This window comes from Alternaria novae-zelandiae, assembly GCF_023758075.1.
Source record: "Alternaria novae-zelandiae strain BMP 2774 chromosome Unknown scaffold_30, whole genome shotgun sequence".
Classification (NCBI taxonomy): domain Eukaryota; kingdom Fungi; phylum Ascomycota; class Dothideomycetes; order Pleosporales; family Pleosporaceae; genus Alternaria; species Alternaria novae-zelandiae.
In genome coordinates, this window is record NW_026056990.1 from 182537 (window position 1) to 208368 (window position 25832).

Consider the following 25832-nt stretch of genomic DNA (forward strand, 5'->3'; position numbering starts at 1 on the left):
CATGCTGCGCGACGCGCCTGCGACTGCCACCATCGCATCTGAAGCCCGTCCCTGCATCTCCCACGACAAATATTCCAAAGTCTCTCTCTCCCACGCACCATGGAGCCGTCACCGCTGACGCAGGACACGCGGCCTGAAATCTTCCAACCCAAGATAATCTCCCTCTACGAAACCCTCTTCAAAGTGCGATCCTCTCCATCTCCACCCATTTTGCGCCAACCAAGTGCTAACCATGCCCAGGAAGACGACGAAGAAATCGAGCTATCCGCCGGCTTCTGGCAAGAATTCTTCCTCCACCGCCCCGACCCCACCGGCCTTCAGCGCATACTCAGTTCGGTAACGCCGGACGAGATGCTGCACCAGCAAGCGCATTCGCAGGCACTCTTCAGCCAGGCCATCCTGCGCGTCAAGCAAGCCAGCGCGCCCGCCGACGAAATCGCCCTCGAGGTACCCATGCCACCCACCCACGCACACATCACCTTCTCTTTCTCCATGCGCTTACCGCTTAGACCTTGACAGTCTTCCTCGATGCCGCACTCACGAAGAAGTACACGAATCCGAGCTCCGATATCATAGCTGTTCTTACGGGGCTGAATGATGCGGATAAGGTTATGACGGACTTTGTTGCGACGCTGGATACGGCGATACGGGGGGGGAGGGATAGTATGTATAGAGGGGATGCTGTGGAGGGATGGGCTGACCAAAAGCAGTTCCTTTGCGTTTGAGGGCTGTGAGAGTGGCGCTCTCGATTACTGCGGCTGGCTTTCAGACTGCGCTTCCGAGCTACTTTACTCATCGCGATTTGTTTCCCTCGCTCATGAAGGTACGACAGAAAGCAAGACAGGGGGGATGCATACTCACAGCCAGTAGTACATCCAAGATTGCGACGACAGCACCCAAGTTCTCCCCGCGCTCTATCTCCTCGGCCTCCTCACGAACTACAACAAATTCGAGTTTCAGAACCCGTATAGACTGCGGCTAGACGACTTTGTCAACGATGCTATCATACAGGATATGGTCGCTTGTTTTGGGAATACATGTACAAAGCTGCGGGACGCCTATGTAGCTGTACAGGATGATATGCCCGAAGGCTGGTCGCTAGGCTCGACGCTGAGTTACATTGGTCTGGGTGCTCTTGCGCCCAGCTCTCGGCCAACCACACCTGTGCCGGCTCCGGATGAAGCAAAGTCGCTCTTCGCTGCACTGTAAGCACTCATGGCCGTAATCACGGCTCATGCTAACGTATGGCTAGACCAGGGCCTGAGATTGGCGTACTTCTCTCCACGTACGACTTCGCCAACGCCAACAAAGTCTTCTGCTTCAACCTAGTCAAGTCAGCCCCAGCGGACAAGAACGAGCCCTCGCCGCTGAGCGCATACCTTTCCTTGACGTCCTACATGTTCCAACACGCCCATCGGTCTACCAGGGCCGCACTATACACATACCTCAGCCTCTTCGTGCTGCAAATACTTGTTGAAGACCGAGAGCTCGCCAAACGCCTATGCAGTGACGAGTCCAAGCTTTCGGTGCGCTTGTGCCGTCAGAGACAGCCCTACCTGCCGGCAGTGAGGGGCGATCGTGTCCCTGCAGCTGTCATACTAGACATGATGTCTGACGCCATCAGCCATAATCTGCGGAGGCGATTAGACGTTGACTTCTACATGTGAGTCTGAGTCCCAATATGGCACATACTTGGCTAATCCGCTCCCAGCCTCTGTCTCGGCGTTCTATTACGTCTCCTTTCGCACCTCAGTCGAACCAAGACGCGCATCACATACCATTGGTCGGAGTTGTGGCGGACCCTGCTCTCCTTCGTCCGCTTCCTCACCACCTACGAAAGCGACATCAAGTCCAACTACAAATCAAACGGAATGATCAACATACTGGTCAATCTGCTGGCCTTTGCACTGTCTAGCGGAGAGAACTTCTTGCCCGACCCTGCATCGTATGACGACTTGTTCTACAAGCTCGTGGAAAGCGGCGACACACTGATCAAGTTCCGGGACACATTTGGGTTATCAGGCCAATCAGACTCCATGCAGACGCTCATCAATGTGTCTTCGCATTACCAGTCCCTGCTGGAGAGCAATGGAAAGGCGCGGTCCAAGCATCTCAGCCCGCAAGAAGTCAGCGCCGTCATCAAACAGGGGTACGAGACGTTACCAATCGATGCGAGCGAGGGTTTGGATCGTTGGGAAAAGTTCCGGGAGGCGGACTTCAAGTCTCTGCTGAAGAAGATTGCTAGAGCGGCGGTAGAAGATGCCAAAGCACTGAATGACGATAATTGAGGCTGGAGATGGCACCATTGCAGTTCTCGAAGCGACCATCGTCGTGGCTGCCCGCGCGTTCAAATACCTACTACGAATCAACAAACAACGTTGCGAAACAATTCACTTCATCAAGTCGGGTAGCTCAGCTGTATTGGGGTGGATCAACATGAGGGGTCATACATCCAGTGGTTGTTGAGCGATCCAGGGTCGCGATCCACAACACGCACCATACACATGAGTGATGTCGACTGTCGATGAGAACATGATTGTGTGTATCGTGAGGGGTCTGATAGCGACTCGGTCTGGTGCTCTTCGACGTGTAATGGCGGTACGCATTGGCCAGAAGCCGACTTCATACAATTCCTTCTCTCCTCGAACCTTTTGCATTTCGATCTCTCAACTGCCTGATCTCTCTTCATCTACTTTGCAGTTCATTTCGATGGACTGAGTGTCTCTTTCCTTTTCATCTATCGCTTCATTGACCGCCGTGCATCGCAATGGCTACAACATCGCGATGCGACGACGGCGTCCCATCGCGGCATGGTAGCAAGGTACGCAAACTCACTCATCGCACCGAAGCATCCATTGACACTGCATCAGGACACTATCGTCCCCGCTGATAAGTCGAGCTCAAAAGCCGCATGGAGACGCTCACTGTCCGCCACTGTCAATCATGAAGACCATCCGGCACTTCAACCATGCCATGCCTACAGTACCCCCAATGCGGATAGCTACACCAGCCAGGACCGTTCCTTCGCATCTTCATCTTCTACATTGTCATCGGCACCCCCCTCGCCTCCCACATCAAAGTCATTTTCCAGACCCAGCGTCCCTCAGCAAGCACACACAACACCCAACGGCTACCGTCTTGGGCCTGATGGTAATGAAGGATGGAATTCCTCCTCGTCGAGTGTGCATACTGTACGGTCGCCCAGACAAAGCAGTTCTGGAGCGTCTTCTCCGAGGACGAAGCATACTATCTATGGAGGAGTTGGGGATGGGGTGCTAGTTGTGCCTGCGGTGAATGAGAAGCCGGTTAAGAATGTTGTGGTTGAGTTTATGGGGTTGAAGTTGTGTCGGGTCTGCGATGCTCTGCCTTACTGTGAGTAGCTTTGCTTTAGTGATGGTTGAACTAAGAAGAGACGCGAGAACCGAGTCTCTCCATCACACCCCACGGATCCCTTGCTAACGCAAACACAGTACTCAGCACCCGCAACATGGTCGACCGCATCCAAGCCATCATCGAAGACGACTTCAAGCACGCGCCCGAATCCACCCTCTACGACCTCCACTCCATCTCAGCCGGACCACACCACCACACGTACACCGACCGCGACCGCGCCCTCATGGCCATCCTCTGCTCCCTCCGCACCCTCCCTTTTGCCCGACAGGCACAAAACAACTGGTACCCGCAAGGCCTCCCCATCAGCAAAGACAACAACCTCGTCCTCTACAACCACACCGTCGGCCTCGGCGTAAAGCAAACCGCCATCTCCCTCGACAGCTTCGTCGACTTGGCACAATCCTGGCTCTACGTCCGCAACCCAGCGAGCTTGTCTGGCGTCGATCCTTCTGCGAAGAATTCCTGGAAGGGAATTGCGAACACGCTTTCCAACGCCGGCGTCGATATCCGCAAAATCGACCTCCAGCTCTGGGAGGCGCTGACGTATAGATTCGAAGGCGATGACCTCACAGCCGCCATCGACGATGTCATCGAGTGGTCCAAAGACGGTACCCTGGATAGCCGCCACGCCGCCTGGCGCGACCACGCCATCTCAAACGCGAAAAACATACCTGAATCTCTCTCCTCCGACGGCATGGCCCCTACCTCCACCCGTCCCCATTCCACCGGCCTCTACACCAAACGCTTCTCCCACAAACACCCGCTGGGTCGCCCCCGCTCCCTCATCTCCGACGACGAAAAAGCGGAATTACGGCGTGATCGCGCTGCCCGGCTTACTGCTGAGGCAGCAGCCAAGAAAATAGAAGATCAACGTAAAGAGAAGAGGGAGAAGAGCAAGGGGTGTTTTTATAAGGTGAGGAGGGGGTGGAGGAAGAGGAAGAGTATGGTTTGGTTTGTGTGCTTTATTGTGGTTATATTGAGTGGGATTATGGGGGGGCTGGTTTGGGCTATGGCGAGTGGGAAATTGGATTTTACGCCTGGGGGGGAGGGTGTGTGAGGGGAAGAGAGAGGGGGTGGTGGTGGTGGTGGTGGTGGTGATGGAGGAGTACGGTGTTAACGGTTGGAAACTAACGGGATCACTATAGCGAGTGTCATGCCTTATATGGGTTCAATGGCGTTGTAGGCGTTGAGGATAGGTGGTTAGGCGTCTGGAGTTGGTGGTGTCAGTCGTGGAGGATGGTAGACTAGGTCATCACTCTACTTTGGGATTCATTTGGACTCGAGCATGTAGTATCAGCAACTTGCTTCGAGAGATACTCTTATACTAGAGTTCCCTCTTCGCATACAGATGTGAAAGGCAACGGTATTTGCGTTTCATCGCATTCCAAGACTGTTGAATGAAACGAATGTTAATTCTTCTCTGGCTATGACCATTAACGGACGACATCATCACATTCCTATGCACACACATACACTCACCCATACTTCCCTCTATCTTCACCCCTACACCCTACTCCCTCACCCCTTATTCCCATACCACCATCTACGACCATCCTCCTAAATCCCAAATCCTCGCCAACCAACTACCCAACTACCCAACAACCTCTACCCCAGCACCATGCCACCACACCAACCATGCATATACTACGTACACCTCATCTCCGTGATTCCGTAGTCCCGCACTTCCGTGCTTTCCGCTCCGCTCCTCACTCCGACTCCGCTCCCTGCGCTCTTAGTCCGCACACGCTATTATAATCATACACAGACCAGGTTGGTCTAGAACACGTTCGCGTGGTTGAGGACTACGTGGTTGAGGGATGGCACGGGTGGGTGGTAGGGTGGTAGAGTTTGTACCTGAAGATCGTTATTTCGCTTGGTGGTGGGAGTAGTGGGACTACTGGGACTATCGGAATCGATAGGATGGGATGGGATGTGGTTCTGGACTCAGGAGGGGCTGGTGAGGTGGTAGTGGGTTGGTTGGTTAGTCACTGTAGAGGTGTGATTGGTTAGGGAGGATGGGGAATTGCGAACCTTGGAAGTGTTTTCTGTGTAGTTGGAATCATCAGAAACCCTAACGCGCAAGTGAGGACTCGATAGCTAAGGAATAAATGTACACCAGCTTGCAAGAACATACATCGCGACACCACTCGCAGAAAAGAAGAGATCGCGAAAGTTCCGAGATCAACCATCAATACCAGCAATTTCCACAACACCACCCTCATCCTCCAAACACTCCCATCCCATGCCCATCCAGGAGAAAATAAAAAAACGGTTCACTAGCGGTTCCCACGCTATTCTTAGCCTCAAAAGCAAATCCCGTATCTGCATCACGCAGACCACGCGGTTCGCGTTCCAGAACACGGCACTAGTGGTTATCCCTGCAACATTTGAAAGCCGCATCGCGGGAGTGCTAACGAAACGCGATGAAAAATGTACGTTGCTGACTGCATCAACCAGATGCGAACACTAGCAAAACTAGTCAAATGTGCAATTTGCCGTGTTTGCGCTTGCGCTTGTGAAGGTACGATGACGACGTGTATGCGGCTGGGTTCTTCGCTGTGCGTTCGTTCGTGCAGGCGGCGCATGAGCAAGGGGAGGCTTGAGCGCCACCATCGCCGACCGGGTGCTGAACTCGGTAGTGTACTGCAGGTACGAGATGAGAAAAGAAAAACTCATTCTACCGGGCTTGCATGTCTTGCAAGCTCTGAGACGAGGACCGAAAAGACTAGGAACATGGGAGCACTTGAGGCTGGATTGCGCTAGAGTTGTAGAGACACGAACGCGATACGAACAATAACCCGTATGTTTCTACCCAAGTATCGATTGTGGATATTGAAGCCGCGTCGGGTTTACTGCTGGTTTAGACATGAGAATATGTCGTGTTACACGAATCGTCTGGATATATGCCCGAAACCCTCGCTGCAGGCTGCGAATATCCTCCGACGCGTCTGACAGCTGTCACAATTCGCGACTCTGACTCTCGCGAAAATAAGTCCCACTGTGGCTTATTTTGAGAGATATCCCATGGGTGGGGTGTCGCAAACACACCACACAGATGCTGGATAGAGTGGGGTGGGGGTGTTCAGAACATGAAACTGAAACGAAAAGAACACACGACGATGTTTGAAAATACCCTTGCACTTGCTTCTGTTACAACCGGGGCTGTCCCCAGAGTATCACGTGCAGCCTGTCCCTCCCTCTCTACCTCACCTAACTCCACCATTCCATTCCCAGTCCATACTACCAGGCCAAGCCGGCACAACTTCGTATCCTGAATCTTCCGTCTAACATCTCGGCGGTTCTCTTCCTCCCGCCAGCCACATTATCCCAGCCCGATTCCGAGCAGACATCGAGAGGAGAATCCGGATCAGACATCCTGTTACGGATTACGGAAGTAGCCATGGCTAAATTGCGTGGCCCACTTTGAGTGTAGGCTACGGCAATTGTAAATTGAAAGCGTGGCTGGGTAGGTCCCGGTAGATGAGGCGGTGATGTCATGGTTAGCTGCACATGCACACGGATATGCAAGTCAGGACCGTTGCAGTAGCAGAAGACGGAGGCGGAGGCAAAAACGAAGCACATAAGTCGGGAATGGGCGTTTTGGCTGTTGATGTAATGTACGTTTATTTCGGGATCTTGGACGTTTTGCTCGTTGTGATTGCTTGCTTTTGCTTTCCGAGACCCTGGCAACTGGTTGTGTGTGTCGCGTAGACTTGCGATGTTCGGGCCCCTTGTCATGTGCGGTCGGTGGCTGTGGGCTGTCCCGCACGCACCGCCGTTCGATGTTCGATCGGCAGCCGATCCTGTCACATGGCCGAGGAGTGATGATCGCGAGGGGGGATTCGGATAAGACTTGCACTTGGTTGGGAGGGTCATGTCAAGTAAAGTCAAGTCGAAAAGAGTGTGATGTGCAGTTGTTTGATATAGTGATGTGCAAGTTAGAAACGTAGGTAATGTAGTGTCGGTCCACTCTTATTGGTAGAGCAGAGTAGTAGTATGTAGATTTGATAATGGTAGTTAAAGTAATAGTAAATGCAATGTAATGCGATGCTAGCGATTGTCTCGTCCAGGACAAACGGGATATGCAAATGTGGTATCATGGAAAGTGACAAATAAAACACCGAGAAATGCCATGGGAATGTAACGCCGCATCCGTTGTCTTCGTCCCACTCTGTACAGTTCGTAATCATGCGCGCCGTCAACCCATCAACTGCTGTCCTCGCTGATCGTCGCATCGCTCGCCGACGATACTGACGATTTGTTGTCGGAGGGCAGGGGACCGAGTGTCCAGCGCCAGTCTCGCGTCCGCTTCCGTCGTCCAGCGACGGGAGTTTCGGGAGCTGAGTCGCTGTCGTCGTCTGAAGATGACGAGTCGCGCTTCTCGCCTGTGCGGGGCGACTTTGGTCTTGGTGAGCTCTCTGCGGAGGACGATGTGCTGATGAGGGAGAGCTGGAGGGGCGATATGCTGGTTTCTGAGGGGTTCTTCAGAGCCTTGAGACTTAGTGATGGCTGTGATGTCGAGGCGTCAGAGTCGGTGGTGGATGCGGTGGACGCGAGAGAGGAGAGGGTTGAGACGGAAGACTCAATGTCGGAATGTGCGAGGGTGTATCTGGTGGTGGTGATCTCCTCTTCCAGTGGTGTGCGGAAGGAGACGCGCTTCTCGGCGGGGAACATGGGCCGGCTGGAGCCCATCTTGCGTGGTATTATCGAGCGCGCGGGGCTGTTGGAGAGGATGGAGGCGAGGTTGTGGGGTTGCTTGTAGGGTATTGAGAGGGTGGCCGAGTCGTTGGAGGCCGATGTGAGGGTGGAGGAGAGGGTAGACGCTGAACTTGGCGTCGATGCGCTGGTAGAGCCGCTGGTGGCGGGCACGTCGCTCTCGATGGAGAGCTGGGGTCTTGAGGGGCGTTGTAGTGTTGGGGCAGTCGCCGGGCGCTCATAGGCGTTGGAGAAGGTGTTGCGGACGGTGGGCGAGACGGCACTGAGGGTTTCAAGACGGAGACTGGCACCTTTGCCCAGGATGCGCGGCTGCTCAGTGTTGATGGAGAGTTTGGGCCGGGGCGGGGCCTGGCGCGGGGGTATTATAGGCAGCGAGGTGGCCATGGAGGAAGTCATTGAGGTCATACCGGACATGGCAGATGATGCTGGGTGCGAGGGCTGGAGGGTGGACAGCATCATGTGGGGGGTGTCCACGGGTATGAGGCTGGTGCCGGAAGTGTGCAGATGATATTGCGAATACTTGGGGACAGGCGAGTGCTAGAGGGGCACATCGCTATTAAACACTGCCATGTCGGCTGCGGATCCACCAGGACGGTCTTAACACGAAGCGCCTGGCTGGGGCTGCTCCCAAAATACCCAGCAGCCACTAGGCTTGTCCAAAGATAGATGCAGCGTGGCAAACATAATTGGGCTACCCGCGCCCGGCGCTTGGCGTTGACGGGCGGCGTTTCGCACCTGGCCACACACGTCGCGCCTTCACGCGCGCTTCATCACCCGCTGCACCACCACCTGCACCTCCACACGACACGCACGCCGCTGAAACTGCTGCACAACACCGGCGCTTCTCGTTGCTCCATGAAGAAACTGAAACGCCAGACCGGCTCCGTCATCGTCCACTTTGTTCGTAAGCACCAGGCACAGCCTTCACGCCTTGGTCGCCCTATTCGGCCTCACCTACTAACCTTCCCTCGTATCCACAGGACTACGTACGTACTTCTTACCGCGTGCGGCCGAGTTTACGTATTTGAGTGCGCAGAAGATAACGTCTACCGTGCCCCTCCCCACAGGACTGCTTCTACGCCAGCGTATTTGAACATGAAAACCCAGCATTACGACGCTTGCCACTGGCCGTGCAGCAAAAACAGATAGTCGTCACATGCAACTATGAGGCCCGCCGACGCGTACGATCCCTTGACTACCGCCGTGCCCGTGTCATCGGTCCAGTCTGACTCTCCCAGGGCTTGCACAAGCTGCAGCTGATCCACGAAGCGAAGAAGGTCTGCCCAGATGTAGTCATCGTCCTGGGCGAAGATCTTACCCGCTTCCGGAATGCTTCCAAAGAACTCTATGCTTTCTTGCGATCGTTTTCCTGGAACTCCCGTTGTGTACGACTAGGCTTTGATGAGGTTTGTCTTTCCTGGTCGCCTTTCCACTCTCGACCCTCGTGTCTCAGCACCGCCACCTTTGCAATCTCATTTTAGTCCCAACGTTTTCTGTTCCCTCACCGTATCGTTCATGCGAGTCATGCTAAGGCGGGCTAGGTGTTTTTAGATGTCACCGACATGATCGACTACAATGTCAGCATTCTCAACTCTAATGACCTCAGCAACGCCTTCTTTTGTCTCGACAGGAACGATCCCACTGTGGGGTTTCCTTACGATGCGACGCGGCTGAGTGGTCATCTATACCCCAAAACGGCCTCTGAACACTTAGGTAAGCTGTACACGGCGCATACGGTGTGGCGTAGCAAAAACATCTTCTTGGAATGGACCGCGAACGGCAAGGCTGACAGCCCTTGCTGAATCCTTGCGGCTACTGAGACCAGCAACCGTGCCTATGGGACTGCCACCAACAGTCTGTGATTCGATCATGCAGGTGCCCACCGTATGCGCCATAGATGCTGTACATAGCCGAACGTTGGAACTGATCGATTGTAGGCACCACGCCCGATCTGCTGCACCTCCGATTGGCTCTGGGAAGCCATTTAGCACATCACATACGAACCAGACTTGAGGCAGAGAAAGGCTACACGGCCACGGTTGGCATCTCTACCAATAAGCTTCTGGCAAAGCTTGTTGGCAACACATATAAGCCCAATGCTCAGACTACATTAGTCCCGCCTTATACGACTGATGAACACGATGAGACCATCGACAACGTGACTGCCTTCATCGATGATTACGAAGTCGGCAAGATTCCCGGCATAGGGTTCAAGATCGCACAAAAGCTCCGTACCCACCTTCTGCAGCGACCGGCTGAATTTGATGCTGGACTGGTGTATGGTGGGACTAAAGAAACTGTGCTTGTCCGCGATGTAAGAACGCATCCCGGAATCGGTCCGGAGACGTTGGAGCGGATACTTGGTGGTCCGGGCGTACCACATGGCACCGGGACCAAAGTGTGGGGTCTACTGAACGGCTGTGACGACACAGAAGTTGGCCAAGCACGCGAAATACCGCGTCAGATCAGTATAGAAGACAGCTACATGCGCCTAGACACACTTGAAGCCGTGACCAAAGAGCTTCGCATGCTAGCGAAAAGACTGCTCGAGCGAATGCACACCGATCTCCTAGAAGAAGATGACGATGCACACGACCTATCCACGGCTCCAACTCCCGCCACCACTTCAAAGCCTATGAAGCGCTGGCTCGCTCACCCGAAAACACTCCGACTATCAACCCGTCCACGGGCGCCCCAAAACCCAGATGGCACCCGCAATCGGTCCTTTGCACGCATATCCAAATCCGGACCCATGCCAACGTTTGTCTTCAGCCTAAAAGACTACAATAATAATACTACTATGGATGCCGTGGTCGAGAAGCTGCTTCACGAGACGTTGCTACCGCTGTTTCGCAAGCTGCATCCGGAGAAGAAGGGATGGAATCTCAGTCTTGTTAATGTTGCGGCGACGAATATGGCGGATGCGGCGCGGGAGAGGGGTGGCGTGGGGAGGGATATTGGGAAGATGTTTAGGAGGCAGGATGAGGTGTTGAGGCAATGGAGGGTGGATGAGGAGGAGGTGGTGGGTGGGGATGGGGTGGTGAGGGTTGAAGAATCGCCAGAGTCAGATGAAGCGCCCTGGTTGCAGGAAGCAAGGCGGCAACGACGGGAATATATGATGGATGAGGAACCATTCATACCTGAAGAAGACTGGGTGAGTGAAGAGCAGGTTCGGGTTGAAGAATCGCCATCGCCAGACGAAGCGCCCTGGTTGCTAGCCGCGAGGCGCCAACGACAGGAATACATGAGGGACGAAGAACCATCATTCCTCGAAGAAGATTTCGCAAGTAAACCACAACCTCAAATCGCAGAATCCCCATCACCAGACGAACCGCCCTGGTTACAATCAGCGCGCCAGCAACGCCTAGAATACATGATGGACGAGGCTTGGCCGACAGGTGAGATTATACATAGACACGGTTCTGAGGATCTGCCCACCTCATCACAGAAGATTGGATCTCCTGTGGAGGAGGAGGATGTCTGGGAAGAGGATGAGGAAGGTATGACAGATGGTGATTCTTTTCGCTGCGAGGAGTGTGGTGCTGTTATGCCGAGTTTTGCTATGGGCGCGCATTGGAGGTGGCATGGTATGATGGATTAGGCTGGTGGTGTAGTTATCTTGACTCCAAATTATACGATCAGACTACCATTACCATGATCTCGCTTCTCTTCAGTGTCCAAGCCTTCCAAATGGCTGTTGTGTAGGCGTAGCGGGGCGGGCGGGGGAGGCTGCGGGGTGGACATCCTTCGCAGCTTCATGGCTTTTGCCTGTCGAAACTTGGACTTTTGATTGATGGCCTCTGTCACTCTATCTCAGATAATATAATCCGACTACTATGGCTTGATGTTACTTGCGAGTGGCTGTTGTGTAGGAGTAGCTTCCTGAAGAGGAAATGCCCCGCTAGGATCTCGGACGCGGGTTCCTCGGCAGTCCGAAGCCGTTGCACCAGTGGCTGCGACATGTGATTGACGTACATGGCAAGCCCTCTTGCAAATGCTTAACCAGAGCGCCAACCCGCGACCCAAACTCCACATCCCTACTATCATGTCTTTGGCGTAGACTTGATTGATACCCTACACACAGTCGCCCACCCGCGCACCCTTCCCACGATGCCCGGCTCATCGCGCTTGCCCGTCAGTCTCCGCGACACTTTCAATGCGCGGAAGAGCTCCGCTAATGGCCAGCTCGTCGCCTTGAACATCGACGTGTATGCGCCCCTCCCTTCCGATAACGATAAGTGATAGAGCGGAATACTGACATGAGATATCTAGCCTGCGCAATATCATCTTTGTCCTTTTCCTCCTCCGCTGGACACGCATCACCTTCTACCAACTCAAAGGACGCGGCATCTTCGGCTCCATCAGCGATGCCTACATCAGCATTCGCCGCTACCTCTACGGCGTCTTCCTGCGACTTCCCGGCGTGCGCGACAAGGTACAGGCACAGGTGTCTGATTCGCTCCTAAAACTCGAACGCAAACTTGTTCCGAGCGGTCCCGGCGTCGAGCGCATCACCAGTCTGCCCGCCGAAGGATGGAGCGAAGAGGAGGTGCGCAAGAAGTTGGGTGAACTGGCTGATATGGAACATACCCGATGGGAAGATGGAAGAGTCAGCGGTGCGGTATACCACGGTGGAGAGGAGTTGATCAGACTGCAGACGGAGGCGTTTGGCAAGTTCACTGTTGCGAACCCCATTCATCCGGATGTGTTCCCTGGTGTGAGGAAGATGGAAGCCGAGATTGTGGCTATGGTGCTTTCTCTCTTCAACGCACCAGACGATGCGGCCGGTGTTACAACGTCTGGTGGCACGGAGTCTATCCTCATGGCCTGTCTCTCCGCACGCAACAAGGCGTACGCTGAGCGTGGCGTCACTCAGCCCGAGATGATCCTGCCTGAAACCGCACACACGGCTTTCCGCAAGGCGTGCGAGTACTTCAAGATCAAGATGCACCTCGTGGCATGCAAAGCACCAAGCTACAAGGTCCACCTACCCTCCGTCTCCCGTCTCATCAACCCGAACACCGTCCTCCTCGTCGGCTCCGCGCCCAACTTCCCCCACGGCATCATCGACGACATCTCCGGCCTCAGTAAACTCGCAGTCAAGAAGAAGATTCCCCTCCACGTCGACTGCTGTCTAGGTTCCTTCATCATCCCCATGCTCCCCAAAGCGGGTTTCGAATTCGAGCCCTTCGACTTCCGTCTGCCAGGTGTAACCAGCATCTCCTGCGACACCCACAAGTACGGCTTCGCCCCGAAAGGAAACTCCACAGTCCTCTACCGCTCCGACGTATACCGCAAGTACCAATACTTCATCTCGCCGGACTGGTCCGGCGGCGTCTACGCATCCCCATCCATCGCTGGCTCACGCCCCGGTGCCCTAATCGCAGGCTGCTGGGCCAGTCTCGTCAAGCAAGGCGCAAACGGCTACCTCGACGCCTGCCACAAAATCGTCGGCGGCATGAAGAAGATCGAAACCGCCATCCGCGAGAAACCTGAACTCGCGTCTGATCTCAAGATCATCGGTCGGCCCATGGTTTCTGTCGTATCTTTCCTGTCCAACACCCTCGATATCTACGACATCGCTGATGGCATGTCGGGTAAAGGATGGCACTTGAATGCGCTCCAGAACCCGCCTGCTATTCACATTGCTGTCACGCTGCCGATTGTTGCGGTCGTGGATAAGCTTATTGAGGATCTGGTTGAGGTTACCGAGGAGGTTAGGGATGCGGAGCGGAAGAGGATTGCGGAGGGTAAGGGCGCGAAGGGCGCGGTTAAGGGGGATACGGCTGCGTTGTATGGTGTTGCGGGCAGCTTGCCGAATAAGAGTGTTGTTGTGGATTTGGCGAAGGGGTTTTTGGATACTTTGTATAAGGCTTGAGGGGGGTGTTTTGATTGATGAGGCGAGAGCTGGGCTGGCGTGTTGATACCTACATACCCCATTCATTATTTGTTGTGCTTTCTTCAGGGTTGATGTTGATCATACTGTCCATTGTCGATTTCAAAATTGTACAGATCAATACATGTTCTCTTATGATACATGCTACATATTGCATTTACACCTGACAACATCGTCCACGCAGCTGAATTGGCAGACGACCTCAATTCTTCTGATCCACAGCCTCCATCCCAACCCCCATCTACATCTCCACCCTCGGCCCATTCGCCGGCGCACCCGAACTCGCATCAGGAATCCTCCCCGCCGTCTGCTCCAACGGCTCCTTCCTCCTCGGCCTCTTCAAATCCTCCTCCGTAACCCCATTCAACCCTACCTTTGTAATCCCCATAACGGGCGCATCCCCCTTCCTCACAAACTCATACAACCCCGGCAACTTATTCCCCGCCAGCCTAAACGCATCCTTGACAACCTGCTCGTGCAAATCCCCCTGAATCTCAAAGATAATCTTGCTCACCGCCACCCTCGCAGTCCAGCGGTCGAAACTGCCTTTTCCTTTGCCCATGCGCACGTCGTTGCCCGAGGTGTACACGCCGATGTTTGCCGCGATGCGCATGTAGAGACGGAATTTCATTCCTCGAAGCCGTTTGCGGATGGTTTCTTCGGCGATGCGGAGTTGTTGCGCGGATATGCGGCGGTCGTGGTCGCGCATGCGGAGACCGTAGTCGCCCCAGACGACGGTTGTGCCGCGCATGCTGCCGCCCGTGGGGACGCGGCAGCGCCCTTTTCGTGATTTGCGGGATTCGCCGGCTTTGGGGGCGAGGTAGTTGAGAGTGGGACGGGTTGTGGAGAAGAGGCGGGTGGTATTAAAGGCGGAGGGTTGGGGTTTGGAGAGGCATGTCTGTTGGAGGACTGGGGGTGCGTTAGCATAGCTGTGGAAGGTGGGAATTGGGAGTCGTACGTGTGGCCCTTGACGCAGAGAGGTTCAGTCTCCCGAATTGAGCCAGCAGGCTCTGTGATATCCTTGGTGGCGGCATGGCGTTGTGATGTTGGACCTGCACCAGGCCAATCGTTCAGTAACTTTGGTGTCGAAGTTCTGATGCCAAGACACATCTGTGGCTGCTGTGGCGCACGCGGGGGTATGGCGTCCATGCGCCTGCCTAATTGCCTAATGACCGCGCGAAGTCGCGTCGTGCACGTCAATGGCGCCTGTTGTCCATCAACCCACCCAAACCCCGTTCCCCCCCATTGTTTGGCTCAGCACTTGTCAGCGAACGCGTCACACTGTTACAATCTGATTACACGCGTTTTTCATCGTCAAGATGCCTGCCGACATTCGCAGCTTCTTTGGCGGCGGGCCCCCGAAGGCAAGCCAGGGATCGCAGAAGAAAGATGAGCCTGCAACGAAGAAGGCCGCAACTAAGAAGAAGGGTCGCACAAGTCGTGTTGTAGAGGACTCTGACGACGATGATGAGGAAGAGGCGAAGTAAGTACACAATTTCTGCTTGGTGACGTCAAACCTGACAGTTTATAGGCCAAAGAAAGCGACACCAAAGAAGCCCGCCGCAAAGAAGGTCAAGCGCGAACCGACGCCAGAACCCGCCCTCGAAGAGACCACCACATCCGACTTCTTTGCCAGCTCGAATAAGCCCAAGCGAACGGAGCCTGTGAAGAAGAAAGCGGCGGATGCACCTGCTGCGACACCGAAGAAGGCGCCCGCGAAGGCGAACGGGAAGGCCTCGAAGACAGCTTCCAACGCTAAGACAACTGGCCGTGCGAAGAAACCCGTCACTTCATATGCCGAGCGGGATGACGAGGACGAGTTCCCGGACGATGATCTGGAGGACGCGGACGATATTTTCGAGGCCAACATTAAGGGCAAGGGCAAAGACGACTACAAAGAAGCTTCAGAGAGCGATGACGACGTACCTGTGAAGCTGCCACATCGCGGGACACCAAAGGCTTCAGCCAAGCAACAAAAGGCGATCAAGGAGGAAGACGACTTCAATCCAGAAGACGAAGACATCGACATGAAGGACATCGACGCAGAAGACGACTTTGTGGAGCCCGATGAGGATGAGCAAGCACTGAAGAGCAAGCCAAAGAAGACATCGACTGCAGGCAAGAAGCGAAAGTCACCCATGTCTGATGACGAAGAGGAAGAAGAGGAGAAGCCAAAGAAAGGACGACCGAAGAAGGCCACAACGACGACACCCAAATCGCCCGCGAAAAAGAAGGCCAAGAAGGAAGAGGTTGAAGATAGTGCAGACATTCAGGCCATCTACGACAGTATTCCTACCGTGCGCGCGCCCACTCCACCACCCAAAGACGACAATGCCAAGTTCAACTGGCAGGCGAATGCCGGTCGTGGAGAGGCTGCACCACTCGGAGGCGGATCCAGCGAGATGCCCTCAGGCTCAGAGACATGTCTTGCAGGCCTCACATTCGTCTTCACCGGAGTGCTGCAGAAGTGGGGTCGCACTGAAGCTCAAGAGCTGGTGAAACGGCACGGTGGAAAGGTCACTGGCGCTCCAAGCAAGAAGACCAACTATGTTGTGCTAGGCACAGATGCCGGCCCTAGCAAACTGCGGAAGATCCAGGAGATGGAAATCAAGACAATCGACGAGGATGGCTTGACGGTGCTTATTGAGAAGCTGACGGCGGCTGGCAACAAGGGCGACAGCAAGGCACAGGCCGAGCATGCTGAGAAGCAACGCAAGGAGGAGGAAAAGATCAAAAAGCAAGCTGCAGAGCTTGAGCAAGAGGAGAAGAAGCGTCAGAAAGAGCTGTCGGCAGCAGCGAAAGCTTCCGGTAGCAAGACAGCCTCTGCCGTCACAGCAGCTGCACAGAGTGCAGGCCCGGCCGTAGACTCCCGTTTATGGACTACCAAGTATGCGCCCACATCACTCAACCAGATTTGCGGCAACAAGGCGACGGTTGAGAGGATCCAGCGCTGGTTGCAGATGTTCCCAAAGAACCTCAAGACTGGCTTCAAGTTGGCTGGCAAAGACGGTAGCGGAAACTTCCGTGCCATCATGCTACATGGCCCACCGGGTATTGGCAAGACTACCGCAGCGCATCTCGTCGCCAAGCTGGAAGGCTACGACATCGTTGAGAGAAACGCCAGTGATACCCGAAGTAAGAAGCTCATCGAAGACGGTCTACGCGGCGTCCTTAGCACCAACTCACTCCATGGCTACTTTGCTGGAGACGGAAAGAAGGTTGAGGCGGCCAAGAAGAAGCTCGTTTTGATCATGGATGAAGTCGACGGCATGTCTGCGGGTGACCGTGGTGGTGTCGGTGCGCTCGCAGCCGTGTGCAAGAAGACGGAGGTTCCCATGATTCTCATCTGCAACGACAGGAAGCTGCCAAAGATGAAGCCCTTCGACTACGTTACATTCGATTTGCCTTTCCGACGGCCCACTGTCGACCAAGTACGATCACGCATCATGACCATCGCATACCGAGAAGGCTTGAAGATGCCTGCGCCAGTTGTCAATGCACTCATTGAAGGCAGCCACGCCGATATCCGCCAGGTCGTCAACATGATTTCCACAGCCAAACTCGACCAAACAGCTATGGATTTCGACAAGGGCAAGACAATGTCCAAGAGCTGGGAGAAGCATGTCATCTTGAAGCCATGGGACATCACGCAGAAGATTCTCGGTGGCGGCATGTTTGCCTCGAGCAGCAAAGCCACACTCAACGAGAAGATTGAGCTCTACTTCAACGACCACGAGTTCAGTCCGTTGATGCTGCAGGAGAACTACCTCGGCACAAACCCGATGCAGTCCCTGAACTACTCTGGCAAAGAGAAGAACCTGAAGAACCTGGAATTGGCGTCGCTGGCAGCCGACAGTATCAGCGATGGTGATCTTGTTGATCGCATGATTCACGGCTCTCAGCAGCAGTGGAGTTTGATGCCCACACACGCAGTCTTCAGCTTCGTCCGGCCTGCAAGCTATGTTGCTGGTAGCACTGCCGGGAACCAGACGCGCTTCACATCATGGCTTGGAAAGAACAGTTCTACGAACAAGCTGAGCCGGATGATCAAGGAAATCCAAGCTCACATGAGGTTGCGGTCTTCCGGCGATCGACACGAGGTTCGACAGCAATACGTCCCACTTCTCTGGACGGACCTAGTCCAGAAGCTGCAGAAAGAAGGCAAAGACGCTGTTCCACAAGTCATCGAATTGATGGACAGCTACTACCTCACCAAAGACGACTTCGACGCCATCATGGAATTAGGTGTTGGGCCTATGGACCAAGAGAAAGTCAAGATCGACTCACAAACCAAATCCACCTTTACCCGACTGTAAGTCTCCCCCTTATCTCATCATCGCCCCCGTACACCACTAACGCCCCTTTTCCCACAGCTACAACCAACAATCCCACCCCCTCCCCTTCATGAAAGCCTCCTCCGTCGCCCAACCCAAGAAACAAGCCAAAGAGAAGCCGGATCTTGAAGAAGCGATCGATGAATCTGACGACGGCGAGGTTGTGGAGGAGGTCAAGGATGAAGAGGAGGATGTTGATTTGTCAAAGGATAAATATGTTAAGCAGCCGAAGAAGAAGGCTGCGCCGAAGAAGGGGGGTAAGAAGAAGAAAGATGAGGGGGACGACGAGGATGAGGAGGAAGTCAAGCCGAAGGGGAAGGGCAAGGCGAAGGCGGCGCCTAAGGGGAAGAAGAAGTGAGGCGGGAGGTTCTGGTGAGGGGTGGAGGAGGGATGGGTGTGGGTTTGTTGTGAGGTGTGTATGATATGGTTAGGTTTAGAGGAGGTGGAATGGTTGGTAGGAGGGAGCACAGTACTTCATGTGGCATCTACAGAGCGAGTCTAGTTAGTTCCCATATTTTGAAGCAACCCAGTCAAAATGGAAGTAATATATACGTATGCTGTTGGCCATGAAGTGCTGCCCACACTGTACGGCCTATAGCTTGAGGGGCAATTGGGTGAAGATGCTATGAAATTCAAATTTGGATACATCGCCATCCCCATGGTACTACAATAGCCCATGCGATGATTTACAGGTGATAAACCACTTACGACGCCTGTAATAATCAAGACAAAAATCATGCCTCATGCCTCAACCCTGCTATCCCATACTGGCGGAAGGTGATGATTATTGGAAGTGAAAGTGGATGTGACGCTTGCTCGGCTGGGTAAAGTACCGCGCCCCGCCATTCTGCCCTGCATGGATTTGCGTGCGGTCGACGTCAACGATGCATTTGGCGCCAGTGCCAGCGCAAAGCCGATTCAAGCTTTGTCGCATTGTCTTTGCCCTTGACCCTCTTAATCGCGGCCACTGCCGGTTTTACTTTCTTTTCGCATACCCACTCTCTACCCGCTTCCACGACCGTCTGATCTTTTCGAGATTGTACAAAATACCCCGCATCACAACGCGCGATAGTTGTTTGACGTGTGCACGACGGTTATCAAGCTGATAATCGCGTGCGTCACTAGTCTTGGTATCCGGGCTTGGAAGTTGGTCGCACGCCAGCCCAGGCACATATTCCAACTTAGGGGTCTGACAGTCAGCCTGGTCCCCGCTTGCAGTTCCCCACTCTTCTGCCCATCACATCTGCGATCAGCGCTGCACTCACGCCTCAACCATGGAGAACAACCTGAGCGCCGCCCGAGCCTCCCGGCGCTACCTCGACGAGCGCCTGCGCAACGACTGGGAGTATCCTGACGTGCCTGCCATCTGGTCAGCCTCGGACGAAGAAGTCCGCGACGCTGCCGACTTTCGCGAGCGCTATTACGGCGAGTCGGAATCTGGAGACTCGGATCAAGAAGACGAAGGTGTCGGCCCGTACAGGTTCGACAACCCAGAGAGCATCGGCGATGCGGTAGCGAGCACAAGAGAGGCGCGCAGAAGGCGCCGTCGAGAGAGGCTGGAGCGCGAGATGAAAGACAACGAAGGGCTGAGGATCTGGGTCGAGCGACGAGACGTGTGGACGGGCGCAGCGAGCGTGAAGAAGTACGGCACGAACCGCCAAAGACATGCCAACCGCCCGTCTTCAGCCGCAGGCTACTCGTCCGAAGAGCACGCCGTCACACCCACCGGCTCGGAATCGCACTCCATCACCAGCGCCACGCCCGACACCTTCGACCTCGTTCCCGTCGCGCCGCGTCTCCTCGAGGACAACCCGATCCGTGCGTCCATCACCCCCAAAGCATACCGCGACATCTTCCAGAAGATCGTAGTCTCGTCGCGCACGCCCTCGGTGCCCATCAACCTCGCAGACATGACCAAGGCGCTGGTACAAGGCTGGAAGGACTCGGATGAGTGGCCTCCAAGGGTAGCTGCGGTTGACCCTCTTGCCGGTAAGAAGCGCACTATTACCGGTACTCCATCCAACGGCCATCATGGAGGTTTCATAGCCCGACACCCCCATCTGGAGAAGAGTGTAGACGGCATGAAGCGGATCCTGCATCTCAACGGGCACCACGAACATGGGCACGAACAGGACAAGGAGCATGAGCAGGGTGGGAAAGAGGGCTGAAGCATAGTCGCGGATGAGCCAGTGCTTGTCCTTCACAACGCTGATGCATAGACCATGCAGGAAATACCCTCTTCCACGCTTACCGCGGTACCAACGACGCTCTGCCTACGCCAGAGGACCGCACGAACCTGCTGCGTGCTTCACTATCCTGGCGCGCCCCTCCGATCGATGCGAACAAGGGCAATTTGTGGTCGACGGGGTAGGGGTTGTATGCACACGCGCAGTCTCTTACAAGACACGAGCATGTCAGGCGTCTAGATTGAAGCATGCCGACCTCGGCATTCGCATTCACAGCTGCGCATTACGCACGTAAACACTGCGCCGGTGGAGTTGAGTTACAACAGGCGAAGATCACTGCTGAGAAAGGGCACTCGCATATATCTCGGCGATTGATTTTGATCAGATTGATTGATAAGATAATTTTTCCATGATACCCCCACATAATCCCAGCTTGTTACTACACAATATCCACCGAGATCGCCTGACTTTGCCTGAGATGATGTACGAAAGTAGCGGGTCGTACTAAAAGTACCTTGTTTGTACGGATCTGCATGCGTATATTTCGGCCGATAGTGTAACGTCGGTCTGTCGGCCGCTGGCGCGAGGCGACTGCAGTCACTTTACGCCTTGTGCGGGGCTGGTATGCGACGCTTAGTGGACATAGCCTTGCGTAACCCTGCGTAGTCTTGACAGCAGCCACAGCCTAAAGCCATATCGCCTTGCAGCGCTTTATCTGCTCCGCTCTTTCGGACTCCTCGGTCGCCGTAGACCGCAAGTGGATACACCATGGAGGTGAGACCGTTGGGTAGGGCGGGCAGTCGGTAGCCGCTGTACTGCAGCGTGATGATCCTCATACAAGGTACAAAGTGACGGGGTGTATTCGTCCGCAAGCGCATAAGTTGTTTGCGATAGCCAGCTCTTTTCTGCCGTCGGTAATTCTTTCGCCTTGCTCTTTTTCCTCTCTCTGCTTGATAGATCGATCATTTCATCAAGACTCTTCTTCTTTTTCTTCCATACCAACCTACCTACCACATCTTCTTAACCTTGGAAGCAAGCAACCATGCCAGGCACACTCCAAACACCCCAACCCAATGCCTTCCCCCCCGGTCGCCGCGGAGTCTACCTCCTTACGCACCCCCGCTCAGCGTCCAATCTCTTCCAAACCATGATGTCCAAGCAGCCCGGCTACCAGAACTCTGGCTACAAGCTCTTCGACGGCGGCTTTGCGACGCTGATGAATCTGGAGAAAGGGCCGCTGAGCGAATGGCCTGAGGAGGAGAGAAACGGGTTGTATGAGACGTTTAAAACGGCGTTTGGAAGCTTGGAGGACGAGTTGGACGATTGCGCGAAGAATGTAAGTAGGGAAGGAAGACATGAAGTTGAGATGTGGGGTTTAAAGTTATAAGGGCAAGGCTGCGCCACAACCGCACATGCGCCCGTCGTGATCCGCCCACAAGATGACGTGCTCGGGCTGGCCCGTCCCACTCACCACTATCACAATCCCCATCTGCAACACCCAACTAACTCCCTCTAACAGAACAAACAAGCCTTCGTAAAAGAACACACAATCTTCCTTTCAGGCCCCGACCGCCTCTTCTCAACCGTCTACCCGCACGACAACCCCCCAGCCCTAACCATCCACCCACGCAATGCCTCTCCCTCCTCCTCCTCCTCCTTACCACACACAAACCCCACTTCCGTCCCCGACAGCCTCCTCCTCTCCCTCCAACCAATCTTCCAAATCCGACACCCAATCCTAATGTTCCCCTCCATGCTGCGCGCCCAAAAGGATTCGTTTCCGGATACCAAGCCACGGACGTTGTATACGTGTACCACGTATACTCTCAAGTATACGAGAGCGCTGTATGAATGGTATGCAGAGCGGGAGGCTACGTCAGGGATTGTGCCAAGGGTTATTGATGCGGATGATATTATGAATAACGCGGCTGCGGTGCGTGAGTTGTGTCTCCAGACGGGGCTGGATCCGGAGGCTGTGCTGTACGAGGTAAGTTCTGACTACATGAAGTGTATGTGAGACATCTACTGACTTCGCACCTTTACTTCTGCAGTGGGAGGAGAAGAAGATTGAGGATAATCCGCTTATGGCGAGGTTTTTGAGTACGATTAACGCGAGTAAGGGGATTAAGAAGGGGTATGAAGCGAAAGGTTTAACGATGGAGGTGGAGAGGAAGAAGTGGGTGGAAGAGTGGAATGAGGAATTTGCGGCGGATTTGGAGGATTTTGTGAGTAAGGCGATGGATGATTATGAGTTTCTTTGGGAGAGGAGAGTGAAGGGGGAGTAGATGGAGTGGATGGGTAGGGGTGATGGTATGATAGGTGGTAGTAATGGTATTTGTCTCTTCGAGTATGTCCTGCAGGCGCTGGTGTGGAAACCAAAGAAGCTCGTATATGGCTGTAATACGAAGAACATCATGGAAGCTGAACACCAGAGAACTCAGCGCAAATCTCCAGCAGCTTGTCCTGAGCCTTCTCATCCTCTGTTGCCTTATGGGGTGTGCCTTGTCGCTTGTTCGGATGGAAATAGCACCCGCTCATTTTGGCCTTCTCTTCCTCTCCCTCAGCAAGCATAACATAGCTCTCGACCGCCGCATCCACGCTCCCCGGCGCCGAACTCCCACCCATCTTCGTAGCCACCCAACCCGGATCCAACGCATTGCTCTTCACATCCGGCCATCTGCGAGCGAAAGCTTTGGCAAGCAAGACATTGTGCAGCTTGCTCGCGCAGTAGGCAGCATTCGCGCTGTATCCGCTTTCGCCACGCTTCTGCCAGAGAACATCGTCTAAACTAGGTGAACCAGATTGATGCATCTCCGAAGAGAGGAATACCAGGCGCTTGGGACGCGTGATTAGTGCGGTGAGTACATATGGCGCCACGGTGTTGACGGCTGCTAAGGCGGGAATCCCTTCGTGCGTCTTGCGGAATGGGCCTTGGTATAGGCCGGCGTTGTGGATTACGCAGTCGAAGGCTCCCAGCTTATTGACTTCATTTGCCATATTCTTGGTCTCTGAAAGGCTGGACAAGTCGCCCGTCACGACTGTGTCAGCCCCAGGACAGGCTGTCGTGGCGTCCTTTGCACGTTGAGCGTTGCGCGCATGAAGAACTGCATCGCATCAGCGCCTGGGTGACGTTCAAGACGGGCATCTTAGATGCATACCAACAGAATGTCCATTTGCGACGAGACGTTTGGCGACGGCTGATCCGAGACCGTCGGAAGAGCCTGTGATAAGAATGCGCGCCATCGTGTGGTGTGTTTCTAGGTGGTCTAGCGTTCGCAGGCTTGGACAGAATCTTGAAACCCGTGGGCGTGGGGAAGAAGCTTGAGCTTGATAGAAAGTGGCTATTGCTACGGCCGTTATGGCGTCACTACGTCATGCCACTACAGAAACGGTGGATACGACGCGCTCGCACTCACAGCTCGGAAGTTACGAACTCCCGTGCCTCTCAGAGTGGACATGGCGGGGGAGGGAGAGTTGGCCCCGGCGAAACGCACCAACCCAACCGCCCGCCCGTCTCACGCCAGGCAGCACTCCTCCATCGACACTATTGGAGCACGACAATATACCTTAATTCATCCCATGTCGGTGCGGCGCATTAGCCAGTGCTTATTTGCGATAAGCTCGTCGACTAGGTGCGCCTCGTAGCGATGTCTGTGCCAAAGAGCTCGGGTTTGACGCATCTCGGGCCAGATTGATCTCGGGTCAGGCGTGCCTCAGCGCACGAAGGCTGAGCTTTGGACGCCTTGGATGCAAGAGCATCACAACTTCAAGGTATATAAGTAACGTGTGTCGCGTCCATCGATATGTCTCAACACATCATCGCCAAACGACTCATCAGAACCATGTCTCTCGCAACAGCTCCCCAACTCAAAGTTCTTGTCAACGGTGCTGGCATTGCAGGATCAAATTTCGCCTATTGGCTCGCCAGAACAGGTCTGAATGCCTCCATCACCGTTCTAGAACGCTCGCCATTCCCTCGGCCCACCGGCCAGTCCATCGAGATCCGTGGTCCAGCCATCTCCATTGTCGAGAAGATGGGCCTCTTGCCAAGCGTTCTTGCACGCAACACCACGGAGGAGGGCACACGCCTGATCAACGCACAAAGCAAGATTATCGCCGAGTTCGGAAAAGGCGGCTTCACATCCGAGTATGAGATCCTGCGATCCGATCTATGTGGCCTATTCCTGGATGCGTCGAAGAGTATGAAGAATGTGAAATACGTGTACGGCGACTATGTCACAGCGGTACAACAAACAGACCAGTCGGTGGACGTGACCTTCGACAGTGGAGCAACAGACAAGTTCGACCTCATCGTTGGCGCAGACGGCTCAGCGTCACGAACACGCTCCCTTATCCTGGATGAAGAGACGCTCAAGGGAAGTTACAACTTCATCGGGCAATACGTCGCGTACTTCAGCATTCCCCGCCAGGAATCCGACACGAAGCACTGGTATTGGTACAACGCACCAAAAGGCCGAGGCTTGATGACGCGACCGCATCGCAACGGCAAGACGATTGGGTGTTACGTCATCATCACAACGCCAGCACATGGACACTACGATCCCCTCGTCGAAGCAGCGATGGAAGGCGGTCCCGAGAAGCAGAAGGAGATTCTCCATACATATTTAGACAATGCGGGGTGGCAAGCTGAGCGCATCCTCGCCGGCATGGACGCATGCGACGACTTCTATATGAGCCGCTCAGCGTACGTCAAGCTTCCCACTTGGACGAACAATCGTGCTGTTCTTCTTGGCGATGCAGCCCACGCCACATTCGGTGTTGGCACTACCCTCGCTGTCGAGGGCGCATACTTCCTCGCAGGCGAACTCGGCAAGATAAAGTCCACCGACGATATCCCAGCTGCGCTCAAGCGCTACGAAGAGACGTACCGCAAGGTCCAAGGTCAAGGTGCAGACTTGCCGCCTGGCTTCCCTCAGTTCGCTTTCCCTCAGACTGCCTGGGCAATAAGGCTACGCGACGCACTCGCCTGGACATTCTGCAAGACGAAAGCGTATAAGTTGTTGCCGGAGGACAAGCCGGATGATTCGAAGCTGCCGCCGTACGAATGGGTCGCTGTGTGAGGAGGGGGCTCTCACGTGTTTTCTTGCTTCACAACAACGATACCAAATGCGATCGCTCTATTATCGCCGTCCTTCTCTCTATTCTATATGCGCTGATTAGCAGACACAAATACACCACTGTAACTACTCATATACTCACAGCCTACTTCGCTGTCTCTTCCATGATTCTTTGCGATATAAAGGACTCCCTGCGCTGTCTCGATATGAGCAACGCACTCTACCACAA

At 54.5% G+C, this 25832-nt stretch overlaps 10 protein-coding genes across 10 annotated transcripts; 7 read left to right on the forward strand and 3 right to left on the reverse strand.

Annotated features, from left to right (window-relative positions):
* Positions 1-99: 99 nt before the first annotated feature.
* Positions 100-2288, forward strand: J4E88_010217 (uncharacterized protein; the record flags this gene model as incomplete). Its single annotated transcript, XM_049403812.1, has 5 exons — positions 100-183; positions 241-447; positions 871-1205; positions 1253-1663; positions 1712-2288. 5 exons carry the CDS (start codon positions 100-102, stop codon positions 2286-2288), a joined length of 1614 nt encoding a protein of 537 aa, XP_049250473.1.
* Positions 2289-3487: 1199 nt separating this feature from the next.
* Positions 3488-4450, forward strand: J4E88_010218 (uncharacterized protein; the record flags this gene model as incomplete). Its single annotated transcript, XM_049403813.1, has 1 exon — positions 3488-4450. One exon carries the CDS (start codon positions 3488-3490, stop codon positions 4448-4450), a length of 963 nt encoding a protein of 320 aa, XP_049250474.1.
* Positions 4451-7599: 3149 nt separating this feature from the next.
* Positions 7600-8568, reverse strand: J4E88_010219 (uncharacterized protein; the record flags this gene model as incomplete). Its single annotated transcript, XM_049403814.1, has 1 exon — positions 7600-8568. The coding sequence occupies one exon, from the start codon at positions 8566-8568 to the stop codon at positions 7600-7602; it is 969 nt and encodes a 322-aa protein (XP_049250475.1).
* A 396-nt stretch (positions 8569-8964) lies between these two features.
* J4E88_010220 (uncharacterized protein) lies at positions 8965-13987 on the forward strand (the record flags this gene model as incomplete). Its single annotated transcript, XM_049403815.1, has 6 exons — positions 8965-9009; positions 9348-9515; positions 9651-9822; positions 10047-11609; positions 12194-12317; positions 12382-13987. The coding sequence occupies 6 exons, from the start codon at positions 8965-8967 to the stop codon at positions 13985-13987; spliced, it is 3678 nt and encodes a 1225-aa protein (XP_049250476.1).
* Positions 13988-14246: 259 nt separating this feature from the next.
* Positions 14247-15039, reverse strand: J4E88_010221 (uncharacterized protein; the record flags this gene model as incomplete). The annotated part of the gene is made up of 2 exons (XM_049403816.1): positions 14247-14914; positions 14964-15039. 2 exons carry the CDS (start codon positions 15037-15039, stop codon positions 14247-14249), a joined length of 744 nt encoding a protein of 247 aa, XP_049250477.1.
* A 285-nt stretch (positions 15040-15324) lies between these two features.
* Positions 15325-18697, forward strand: J4E88_010222 (uncharacterized protein; the record flags this gene model as incomplete). The annotated part of the gene is made up of 3 exons (XM_049403817.1): positions 15325-15488; positions 15537-18317; positions 18379-18697. The coding sequence occupies 3 exons, from the start codon at positions 15325-15327 to the stop codon at positions 18695-18697; spliced, it is 3264 nt and encodes a 1087-aa protein (XP_049250478.1).
* A 916-nt stretch (positions 18698-19613) lies between these two features.
* Positions 19614-20507, forward strand: J4E88_010223 (uncharacterized protein; the record flags this gene model as incomplete). Its single annotated transcript, XM_049403818.1, has 1 exon — positions 19614-20507. One exon carries the CDS (start codon positions 19614-19616, stop codon positions 20505-20507), a length of 894 nt encoding a protein of 297 aa, XP_049250479.1.
* Positions 20508-21567: 1060 nt separating this feature from the next.
* On the forward strand, positions 21568-22810 carry J4E88_010224 (uncharacterized protein; the record flags this gene model as incomplete). The annotated part of the gene is made up of 3 exons (XM_049403819.1): positions 21568-21861; positions 22045-22512; positions 22577-22810. The coding sequence occupies 3 exons, from the start codon at positions 21568-21570 to the stop codon at positions 22808-22810; spliced, it is 996 nt and encodes a 331-aa protein (XP_049250480.1).
* A 127-nt stretch (positions 22811-22937) lies between these two features.
* J4E88_010225 (uncharacterized protein) lies at positions 22938-23768 on the reverse strand (the record flags this gene model as incomplete). Its single annotated transcript, XM_049403820.1, has 2 exons — positions 22938-23629; positions 23684-23768. The coding sequence occupies 2 exons, from the start codon at positions 23766-23768 to the stop codon at positions 22938-22940; spliced, it is 777 nt and encodes a 258-aa protein (XP_049250481.1).
* A 599-nt stretch (positions 23769-24367) lies between these two features.
* On the forward strand, positions 24368-25606 carry J4E88_010226 (uncharacterized protein; the record flags this gene model as incomplete). The annotated part of the gene is made up of 1 exon (XM_049403821.1): positions 24368-25606. The coding sequence occupies one exon, from the start codon at positions 24368-24370 to the stop codon at positions 25604-25606; it is 1239 nt and encodes a 412-aa protein (XP_049250482.1).
* Positions 25607-25832: the final 226 nt, after the last annotated feature.